The 12133-nt window shown below is 42.1% G+C and overlaps 1 protein-coding gene across 4 annotated transcripts in view; it reads right to left on the reverse strand.

Moving 5' to 3' along the window:
- Plch1 (phospholipase C eta 1) overlaps positions 1 to 12133 on the reverse strand; it is a 178664-nt gene that overhangs the window by 77491 nt on the left and 89040 nt on the right. For all 4 annotated transcript variants that reach the window (XM_051157247.1, XM_051157246.1, XM_051157249.1 and 1 more), the window contains exons 3-4: positions 11239 to 11482; positions 3514 to 3643 (exon numbers count right to left, since the gene is read on the reverse strand). In XM_051157247.1, coding sequence (XP_051013204.1) covers positions 3514 to 3643; positions 11239 to 11482 — 374 coding nt within the window. The remainder of the gene's footprint in view (positions 1 to 3513; positions 3644 to 11238; positions 11483 to 12133) is intronic.

A 12133-nucleotide genomic window follows, 5' to 3' on the forward strand; every position in this document is an offset into this window, starting at 1 on the left:
ATAATTATATATAATTATAGTATATCTGTAAGTTAACAGAAAATCTTTGAAGCAGGGTACTGAAATAATACTTAACAGTAAAAATAAACACATCAAAGTGAACAAATCTAATTCAATTTTGTAAGATGCTGAGGCTAGAAAGACGGCTCAGCAGTTACAAACACAGCATCAGCTGCTATTGCAGAGGAACCAGGTTCTGTTTCAAGCACCTACATGACAGATCACAACTATTTAATTCCAGTTCCAGTGGCTACAATGCCCTCTCCTGGCTTCCTTCAATACTGCATATATATAGTGGCTTTATATGCATGCAGGCAAAACACAATTTTAAAAACATATGTGTACATTAAGCCTAAATCTGTATGACAACCCTGCTTTCAATCCCAGAAGCAGAAATAAAAATTACAAACAAGGACAGATGGAACCTTTAGAGCAAAAGCTTGAAGTCAAATGTGTTAGGAAACAAAACCTGCTGTGAGAAAGAGGCAGAAGGGTGGCTAGTTGGAGGCCTGTTTGCGCTGCATCAAGAGACCCTGTTTCAAACATAAAATAAAACAAAAAGCTAGCAAATCAACTGAAAAGCTAAAAAGAACTAAGCCAAAGGAAACCAAGGAAACTGTAAACAAAACCAGAAAGGCTATCTTTAAAAGCCAGCGAGGAAACCAACAGCTGATCTTTGAGGAAACCAATCAAAGACATACCTTGAGCACAACAGATGAAGGACAAGAGAGAAGGTGTGCTTTAATACTTGTCTCTCACCCGCCTCAGAACTGTAGCATCATAGGAAATGTATTTCTTCCCCTATGACACTCTCTGGTGCGTCATGGGTGGCTTCGGGCTCTTAGAGCCACCAGAGCCAGTGGTACTATCAGTTTTCCCTCCGAAGAAAGGTCTGAACAGCTCACGCAGATAGATGTTTACTTTAAGTTATTGGTGGCTAATAATTACTGCACAAGAGCTATTCAGCACAAATCTTTAGACTGGCTGAATTAGTCACTAAGCTGCCAGGGCACCGTAATGAGCAACCAAACCACTTACAGGATCGCCTTCATTCAAAGCACACACAATGGTAGCCAAACAGAAACTGACAGGAAGTGAGTGGCCTTGGGTTGTGGAAAAAACACTAAGATGTTAAGTAGATTTAAATATAGCCTGGAAAGTCGAGATGCTCATAAAAAACATTTGCTTACTGCTCATGCTTGCTTCAGTGGCGCATATGCTAAAATTAGAACAATGCAAATTAGTGATGCATTCCAGATTTTTAAGAATCTTTTTTCTTAATGCTAACTTTAGGTTAAGAACACATAAAAACATATTTCAACCTTGTATAGCTTCTGCATGGTGCATTTTAAATGACGGTTTAGATTGCTTTTGATATACGGGGCCTGTAATAAAGAGTCTTTGCATTGAGGATATTGAATATACTACTACTGTTCACGTTACTGTTACAACTGTATATCAGCATGCTTCATCCTGACAGGCATGAGGACATACACCTTAATGCCAGCATTCAGGAGGAAGAGGCAGGCAACTCTATGTGAGTTCAAAGCCAGTCTGGTCTACGTGGTGTGTTCCTGGCCATCCTTAACTATATAGTGAGACCCTGCCTTTAAGGGTATGTCTGTCTGTCTGTGTGTTTACTCCTATTTAACAGATATGTTTAAGATTTCCCCTTGCCTATATTAAAATATCCCAAACTCTGAAAACTAAAGTCTTAAATCCAAAATACTTCTGGATTTAAGAACTTCATGTGGATTTAATCTGTGTGGGATTACTGAACGCCTCACTCCCACTACAAACATTTCTTTGCAAATCCCTGATTTACTCTGAATCCACGTGGACATGCTTCACGTAGGGCAGGGATACTTGCTTCGTCAGTTTCTGGCTTAACACATTTTAAAATCCGAGAGTGTGCTGTCTCACCACATACACAGTGGCTTACTAACCCAGAACTGGAGTGGCACAAGGAGTTCTGAGGCGGCCTGGGCTGTCCTCAGATACAGAATGACATAGAAGCATAAAAGAAACTACTTAGGCCACAAGGGTGTAAGTGTGTAATGGGGAAAGAGAAGGGAAGAGAATCAACCAACGTATGTATGAAAACGTCATAACAAACCTGACATATACGCCAATTTAAAACAGTAGCTATTACAATTTAAAACAGTAGCTATTAAAGGAATAAACTTGTCTAAAGTATTGACTCTGAACCGTAAGACATAAGACAAATTTTTTTCTAGTTTCCCCTGTAGTTCACTCCTTCCTTTTTTCATTTGTTTTCTCATGTTGTTCTCCAGTACAATGGAAGCAAATACCCCAATACAACCCATCTCTAATGGGAATATCCCCTAAGCAAGACCACCTTAAAGGATCAGAGAAGGGACCCGGCCTCTCTTGCATTCACTATTGAAACATAGGGCCCCTGTTGCTTATGTCCTTGCCCTGATAAGAACAGAGCAGCAAGTGGTTAGAAAACAAAAGCCCCCCCCCAAAGGAAAACAAAAGCCCAAACATAAAACACTTTACCTCTTTATGCTTTTTATGTGTCTAGTCACAACAAATGAACAGTCTTAATAAAACATATATTATGCATATAACTTATCTCCAAATAAATACCATTTTGCAATTTATCTCTTCCTCGTTACTAACAGTGCAATCTGGTCTCTGCCCAACACTGCTCACTTCCAAGCACAACCGAGCTGGATGCCAGAGAGTAAGTTCCAGCCCAGGCCCATCCTCATGATTGAGAGGAAAGAGCATCTTGTCCCACACACCAAGAGAGGGCTGAACTCTGACTGACAGTAGCCCTTCCAAGCGTCCTGGGTTTTCAATCTCAAGCTCCAGGGGCTTTCATTCTAATCCCACCCCCCCCCCCCCCCCCCCACTCCCGCAGCAGCCCCCGTGGCAGGCAGGCAAACATTCCCAGCCTCTCGAAAGGACCTGAGCAAGTTCATCACACGATTCAAGTGTCAGGAAAACTGCTTCTGACTGCTCTTTTTTTTTTATTAATTTATTCATATTACATCTCAATTGTTAGCCCTTCCCCTGTTTCCTCCCATTCTTCCCTCCCTCCCATTTCTCCCCTTCTCCCCTCCCCTATGTCCGTGACCGAGGGAGACCTCCTCCCCCTATATATGCTCTCAGAATATCAAGTCTCTTCTGGGTAACTAGCTATCCTTCCTCTGAGTGCCACCAGGTCTCCCCATCCGGGGGACATGGTCAGAAAAGGGGCACCAGAGTTCGTGTGAGAGTCAGATCTCACTCTCCACTCAACGGTGGAGAGTATCATGTTCATAGGCTAGGTCTTGGTAGGGGTTCGAAGCTTACTGCCTATATTCTCCTTGGCTGGTGCCTTAGTTTGAGGAGGACCCCAGGATCCAGATCTGCCTGTCATAAAGTTCTTCTTGTCAGAGCAGGTAGTGGCAGCTTCCAACAGAATAATAGATTTTAATGCGCCTAAGTACGTCAGTGAATTGTTGGGTTTTACAAAAGGCCAGGCCAGTTGTGACCACATACCTGGAACATTTGCCTGACTTTTCGGCGGGGCAGGTTGACATTCAGCTTATGCATCAGCTGGTGGATCTCTTCAATATTCAATAAGCCGTCACCGTTCTTATCAGCTTCCTCAAAGGTCTGCTTCACCCATGTGCAGAAAGGTCAAGGAAAAGTTTTCACCCAAATAAGAACTGCTCTCTCATTGCCTGTCACAAGCACACTGTCAGGAACATGGACACAGAAGACATGCTTTTGAGGAGCCCCTGCAGTGCACAGGCTCTGATGAGCACCTGATAATGACAATAACAGAAAGAAGGGTGCAATTGGGTGGTGCCCTCCAACGCAAAACTGGAGTCATACCAGACTGCTGAAACACTCTATCTAATCCAATCTAATCCAACCTACTGTTGAAAAGCCCCATATTCCATCAGCTTGTCACGTTGCGCTTTCTGTGTAAAGAACAGCACTCTAGCCTCTGTTCACAACACCCCAAGTATTTCTGTGTGACTTCATATGCCGCCCCTTCTCTCATGGCCTGACCTTATCTTCTCAGTTATGCAGCCATGCTAACACAAATTTCCTTCCTACACAGACGGTTAGAGGTCCTCACTTGTGGAACACAGAGACAGCACCCAGCAGGAACAGCCTGGTATAATGCTCTAGCTCTTGGGTCAAGGGTCTCATTATAATGAAATTTCAAATATAAGAGATCTAGGCTTCGTCTTCTCCTACGCCCTCTTCCTCAGTACGTGTTTGTTTCCATCAGCCTTGCAATCAAGATCTCATCTCTATTTTCTGTGTCTTACTCTTATTTTTGAAAATTAGGACATCTATTTGAATTTCATTATGGCTAGAAGAGGGAGAGAGACAGACAGACAGACAGACAGACAGACAGACAGACAGAGAGAGACAGAGAGAGACAGAGAGAATGAAGTCTCAGTTCCATGATTCTTGTAACCTGATCAGGCATCTATGTTTCTTCTACATAAGGCCTAAAGCCTGCATTCCTCCTTTATCACTACATATGACTGCACTGCCCTTACAATTACAAACGTCTAATCATAGTCAGTAAGCTCAGGTCTGGGACTCAGTGGTGAGAATACGAAGCTAAGTTTAGATATAAAGGATTCATATGATGTGCATTGAGTCTTACAAGACATGCAAATAAATGAGCAAATTAAATGGATGCACTGAAAATTCTCAACATATAACATTTTAATATAATATAGTTTAAAAATAGTATGTAGGCATAGAATATTAAATTGAGTTTCAAAGTTTAAAGAGTATTGAAGAGGAACTGAACAAATATGACTTTAAAAAGGAAAGAAAGAGTGAAACCAGAGAATCAAACTCAGGGAAAGGCATAGGTTTAAAAATCAAGAGAAGGTTGAGAAGTTAAGAGCACTCACTGCTCTTCCAAACAAATTGGGTTCAATTCCCAGCACCTTCATGAAGGCTCACAACCATCGAAACTCCAGATCTAGGGGAGTTTCTCTGCCTCTGTGGTCAATAGGCAGAGAAATGCATGTATGAGAAACAACCCCCAAAAAATAAATAGAAATCAAAAATTTAAAAATAAAACAATAATTGGGAGAATAGAAGTGAACCACAGCAGAGGGCCCATGGATAAAGTCACCTTATCAAGCAGGTAACATTACACAAAGATTTCTTTTCCCTAACTTAAATTATCAAGTAACTTCCCAGTGACAGCAATCCATACTTACATTTCCAATATGATTCAAAGTATGACCATGCAAGATTAATGCCTTAGGAAGTAAAAAGCATATATGTGTGTGAATGAGTGAAGGAAGGAAGGAACACAAGGAACCCCATTAACTTACACAATGTATATGTGCTAGTCACTGTAAACTTAAAACCTAAGTAACGACAACCAGAAAGATTAAGTTTGCTTTCCTTCCAGAGTTATTTTATAACAAAATTAACACAAAAGCTCAGCTCTTTCCATTTTTTTTTCCTCATCAGATCAGTATATACTTTACCTAGAGTTTAAAGGGAGAAAAGAACTAGAAGAAAAATAAGTAAAAAATTCAAGGGATGATCATTACTAATATATATTTTTGGGTTTTTTTTTTTTTTTTCTGTTTTCTGTATGCAGCACCCTCCCCCTTGAGTGCCACCGTTTTTGACAGAATACTCCTCTGTGGCCTGCAACACGCTCAGCCATGGTACAAAGGAGTGAGTCAATGAATCCAATGAGAGCAATATTACCATCTACTTGTTCTACAGAAAGACTTGGGAAGAGACAAGGGACGGCCATCCTTCAGCGTGAACAAGAAATAACCGCTGGTCCTGATTCTACTGCGGACACAGGCCTGCTAAAATGGGTCACCCGTGTCACCTCTAAGTGCTGCTGTTTCTACCCCTCTAGCATCAGAAAACATAGCTAGATAACCATGAGAGCACTGTAATTTCAACATCCCATGAAAGGAAAACCCATTATTATTTCCAGTAGCAGCACGTGTAGAAAAGCAGTTGAAAGGTTCCTGGTACCTTCAAGCTGTACTCTGTAACTAAGATGTGAGTGCCCAGAAATGCCCTGAACTGATGAGTCATTACCACACACAACAACAGCATTAAGAAAAGTAAGCCATTCTGCAGAGGAAAAATCAGAGGAAAAAGGAAATCAAGGTTATGGTTGGTGCTCTCTATGACAAAACCATAGGAGAATGCAAAATCACGTGGTATTATTTCACATGAGGTTGAGAGTAGGCAAACTTTCTGTGAAGTGGCTGCCACTCGCCTGCTGAGTGTCAGTATCTTTTATTCTCCTGATTTAATTGTTGTCTCTGAGGCTTACTGCCCCATCTGCTAACCTTGGTTTAGTCACAAAGGCTTCTAGCATCCGTACAAGCTAATCTAGGACTAGATTGTTTTCAGCCTCTGAGACTTACTGCTGAATAAGCTTATTCTTTCCAGCGCTTTCTGAACTCTAGCTGGCTGGCTCAACTCAGTTGTTCTGGCTCAAACGCCTCTCCAAGCTGACTGATTCAAACTGGCTTCTCTCTCAACCTCTGACTGAACTGTTCTGCTGGGCCGCATACTAACTTTGGCAATCTGTACCAATCTTCTGGCTCTTTCTCCCTCTCTGGCTCATTCTGTCTCTACATGTGTCTAGCTTGTCCTCTCTTCAACCTGTCTCTGTAACACTCTCCCAGTAAAAACTGCCTCTGAATTCCATGAACTGAACTGTCACAAATTCAGCTTCACTGCACTGCCTCTCAACTCACTGACTCAACTGAACCACCTGAACAGAACTCAGAGATCTGTTTGCCTCTGTCTCCTAAGATTAAAAGCGTGTCTGTATTCCAGCCAGAGTAGCCATGTGGCTGGATTAAAAGTCCTCTACACACAACCTTCCGGTCTTTGCAAACAATTCATCTCTGCTACAGCCCCTCCAGTCACGGGGTGTCATCTTGATGAACAACACCCACAGGAAGGCGCAGAGCTCTGCTCCAGCAACACTTTGCTTGTGCACAAGGAAGCTCAAATTTTAACTAAAAATGTTATCATTCTTTTTAACTTTTTCAACCCATACTCAGCTAATAATCCTAGACAAGCCTAGGAAGTGGGCTGCATTCCCCCCCCCCCCCCACTGCCTGAAGCAGTAAAGTTCTAACTTACACCAACATAAAGGGCAGCCTCCAGGTGGCGATTCCTTCAGCGTCAGGACAGAGGGCATGGAGAAAAGAGGGACCAGGCTGATGGAGTCGATGCTGAGGGCATACACCAGCACCATGAACTCTACGTGGGGTGAGGGTGCTGAGATTTCAGAGTTCCTCTACCCGAAGGAAAAAAGAAGACACTTGCCAGCCTTTGGCAAGGCAGCATCAAGCAGCCTGTTAACGGAAGAGCTCAGTATGTAGGCTGTGCTTGCATCTATTTATCTGCCCGCCACATCCTCCAGTGAGCAGGCACCTGCATTACCAGCACAGACATCCTACCAATATAGACTTTGAAACAAAAGGGTGGAATCCCCCAAACCTGATGGTACCTGGCCCACCACGATGGAAAAACAATTCACGCCTTAGGTGAATGGATGTTCCCCTTCCGCCACTTAAGATTCATTATATTTATTATTTATTCATGAAAGTTTAAGTCCTAAATGAAGTCTAATCGTGAACATCCTACATCCTTTCTCCCTGATTAATTAAACATATGTCCAATCAAGAATGTCAATCTGGAGCTGGAGAGATGACTTGGTGGGTAAAGGTCCTTGCTGTCAGGCCTTGATGACCTCACTCCAATTCCTGGCACCCACGTGGAAGGGGAGAAGTAACTCCTATATGCTGTCCTCTGACCACCACGCTCTCACCTTAGTGTGAACATGCACACTTATGTGTACACTCACACACACATACGAGAAAAAATTTTAATGCAATGCCAATATATTGTTATATTACTTAAACCTTTGTCATTTCTGAAACATGGTGACCTGCCTCAACTCAGTTTTCACTATTTTTCTTACTATGTGTAATTTCCTCTTCCTTCCCCTACTGGCACAGACACCAACTGTCTCTAAGTGCCTTATGAAACTGCCTCTGTGTGCAGTTCCCAGGTGGGCTTCCTTCCCGGATGACCCGTGTCCAGAATATGAAATGCTTAGCCACCACATTGATGACTCAAATAAAAATACTTTCAAGTGGCAGTAAACACAAATGCATCAAGGTTAAACAAAACAAAACAAACAAACAAACAAAACAACCCACTGAGCAGTAAAGCAAGAAGATGCTCCTGCCATCTATGCCCACCCCCTGCCTGTCTGTGTCAAGGATTCTGACTCTGGGCTAAAGGCTCTGAGATACTCGAGTGGGTTCTAGTTAACTGGCTACACATCGTGAGTACCAGACCTGATTGTTGCCCCTGTGACTATTACTTTTCCTTGTTTCATACAGACCCTCAACTATATTACTGTATCCAAGTCATTCGCTCTGATGGTGGCCAGCCACTGAGGGGAAAGAGGTGACTCTTGGACTTTACCCAGCCATCCTCAGGGTGCATTCCTGAGAGTCTCTGATGAAAGTCTCCAAGTTTCACATCCTATCTGTGTGAGGTGGAGTTTCTGCTGTGTACTTTAAGCCAACATATCACTACAGGCTAAGAACAAAATAGACACGGAAACTCGTGTGCTCTCTTACATCCAACATGGTAGAAACATGTATGGTAATGAAGTAGCAGGATCCTTTGAGGTTTTGCTGCTTTACTTTGAAAGATATAGTCATTGTACATTTCATTAAATGTAGCAAAATTTGCTATGCCTTAAAACAAATTGGCTATTGTTAGTGCTCAGATTCAGCTTCTAACACGGCAAGTATCAATATATACCTCATGTTACTAAAGCAATACGGCAGTCCTTAAGCAGGTATAGGCCTGAAATAGGAATTCTGGCCAGCGATGAGCTACTTCTAGAAAGAATTTTTTCTTTTTTTCTGCTCTCTTTCATTTGTAAGGTAAAAGAGTATGCCCCTGGGGAGACTGTTTTTGGCATTGCCATCTAAAGATGCTACACCTCCTTTGACCAAGAGGTAGCCAGCCAGCTGAGGGACCATGCCCACATGTTAGGGATGCAGATCTGGGTCCCTGGTGACATCACTGAGCCACTGAATTAACCACACCCAGAAACTGATCATCTTAGGGCTCTCCTCGTGCGAAAGTGCATCTTTACCAAAAGCACCATAAACACGGCTTTTGATGCTTGTTTCAGAATGTGTCCCCACTGTTACGTATTGCTGCTTACTTGGGTTTTCCTTTTGTTCCACTTCACCAAATGTCAAACCAACAGACTGAGACAGAGAATGTTAGCTCATGCTTTTAACTCATTCAAGAATCCCACTTGCACTCATCTGCTTGCTATAAATAAAGATCAAAGTCTTGTGGCTGGTCAGCCTAGCCTTCCTGAGCTGACTGTTCCCTTCTATTTCAACAGTATCCTATGTGTGGATCTACACAGATAATGAATATAAATTTCTCCTCACTCCTGTATTTAATAATGATTATGGTGGTGGTGGTGGCTAGAAGGAGAATGACACCACAATGTGATGATATATATATGTGTGTGTGTGTGTGTGTGTGTGTGTGTGTGTGTGTGTGTGTGTGTGTGTGTGTTTAAAGACCATTGATGGCATGAAGAAGGAAAGCAGATCTGGACTAGCCCAATATCCTTACTTAATAAGCAGGGAAACTGCAGTCAGAAAGATCACAGAATGTGACCAACTCTATCCAGCAGGAATGTGTCTTCAGACCAAGTGTATTAATTATTTATCTCCTCAGCAGGGCAGGACCACAGGAACAGGTTTCATCAAGAATCAGAAGGATGACAAAATACCTTTATTGAGGTTATAATGACATGAATATTTGGAGAGTAACCAACTGCTTTCTGGTGGGATTTAAGGCCTGCTCTACACGGTGAAACTCATGCTTGGTACTGTTAACAGGGCCAAAAAATATGTGGCCTCCCTAGGGAAGAGCCTAGTAGTATTATTCTGTTAAGTGAAAATGGCATTAAACTTCCTCCAGGATGCTTATCTTTTAGATGAGTGCACATATTAACCTCCATTAGAGAAGCTTCTTTTTGCAGTGAATGGTTATTAATACAGAGACCCACAACTGGTCAAAGTACGGAGAATGTGATTGCTCTGTATTAAATGGGACACCTAAAGCACAGCCTCGTTCCCTGAGCCTCCACTCTCATTTCAGGAGAGAGAGTGCGAAGATTGTGAAACAGTGTTTTCCAGACATGACAAGGTCATTACACATATGAATTCACAATGGCTGTGACTGAATGCACAAGATAAAGCCAGCCAGAGTGCAAGCCCAAGTGAGGAAGGACTCACAAAGTCGTTTCCCCTGCCCCTGAACTGAAGAACCACTAGCAGCTGATGGCAGTCATGGGAGGGGAGAGAATTAGATTTCTTCAGATGTGGCCCTGATGAGTTGCCCAGGTACCAGTGGATAGCCCTACATCACAGTGTTTAATAACATCACCAAATGGGCTCATGGTGTTTGGGGATGGAGTAGGGGGAGATGGAAAGAAGGAAAGATTTAATCAAAACAGATATTCATGCATGAAATTTTCAAATGCACAAACTATAGTTTTTAAAGTTTAAAAAGGGAGAGGTGGATCGACATGGGAACTCTCATTCCTCAGTCACTTTAGAGAGGGTGTGTGCATTAAAAAGAAAATTTCTTCTTCCACAGTGTTAACCATTCAGTGTCTGTGCTGTAAGTTCAAAAGAAGAAAATAGCTGAGAGGTTCTTGGTGTTCAGGACATAATTAGAACCCAGAAAATATTTGTTAGGCTAAACTGAATTTATGACATACCAAGATTTTCTATAATCCAAATTAGTCCTCCTCCAATTACAGCTAATGAACGTAAAAATACAATCATTTCTAATAAAGGACCTCTCTGGTTATGGAGCTACATTCAGTTTCTTCAGAATTTTGCTCCTGAGTTCACACATTGTCATGTCTCTATGGTTTTATTTATTCAGGCCCTGGGAATGAGAGCAAAAGGGCAGAGGACAATTCAAGTGACAGAAAAACAGAAAGCAAGGAGGCACACCGGACATCAAAATATGGAAAGAAGCAAAGTGTTTTCTATCCTCACTTTGTGAACACACACATACACATACACACATGCACACACACATATGCATGCATACACACACATACACACACACACTTGGGCACACACAAGCAACTCAGACATGAAGTTCTAGGAAGGATATTGGTCATGGGTCCTCTGCCTTTTGGCCAGGGAGTCTTCATCACTGATGCCAGCCATCAGATACTTGAGGCCTGTGATCCAGGTGCGTGCCTCCTCTGGGTTGGAGGTAATGAGGTCCAGGGACTCCATGTGGTTGCCATGGTAGATGGTGAAACAGCAACTGGGATCAAAGTTCCCCTCGGCCTGCCTGTGGAATATTTCAGATTGCCTGCCCTCTGTGACTTTGTAGATGGAGTCAATAAGTACTGTAAGGGAAGTAAGACATATAGTTATAGGGCAGGTGAAGACATTTATCTGTAATGAGTAAGAAATAAGAAATGCAAGCTGGCCATTATGGCGCCTTCAATCCCAGCACTCAGGAGGCAGAGGCTGGGGGATTGCTGTGAGTTCGAGGCCAGCCTGGTCTACAAAGTGAGGCCAGGACAGCCAAAGCTACACAGAGAAACTCAGTCTCAAAAAAAAAAAAAAAAAAAGAAAAGAAAAAAAAAGAAAAGAAAGAAAGAAAGAAGAAATGCAAAATCATTTAAAAAATATTTCAAGGAAGAAAAATATCATTGCCTGTAAGTAGTACTTTCAAAGACCAAACTGCAAAACTGGCCTCAAAGGCCTCAAACTTCCTAACAATTTACCTTTTGGAGCATTCTTGACAATGTATTCCCAAAGCAACACTTCATATAGCATGCTGACATTATAGGAAAGAAACAAAGATGCCTATTGGGGCAAGAAGACTGATAGAAAAGTGGCTAATAAATATTTCAATTTTTTTTAACGTATTTATGTAGGGGAATGTACACAAACACTTTTGAGTAGCATGTTGTTTTGCAAAATATTTAAGTTGGGTAGAAAATAAAAAGGAAGTAGCGCAGATTAATGTAACTCACGGGGGAAATGTAGGA

This window comes from Acomys russatus, chromosome 15 (genome assembly GCF_903995435.1).
Source record: "Acomys russatus chromosome 15, mAcoRus1.1, whole genome shotgun sequence".
Classification (NCBI taxonomy): domain Eukaryota; kingdom Metazoa; phylum Chordata; class Mammalia; order Rodentia; family Muridae; genus Acomys; species Acomys russatus.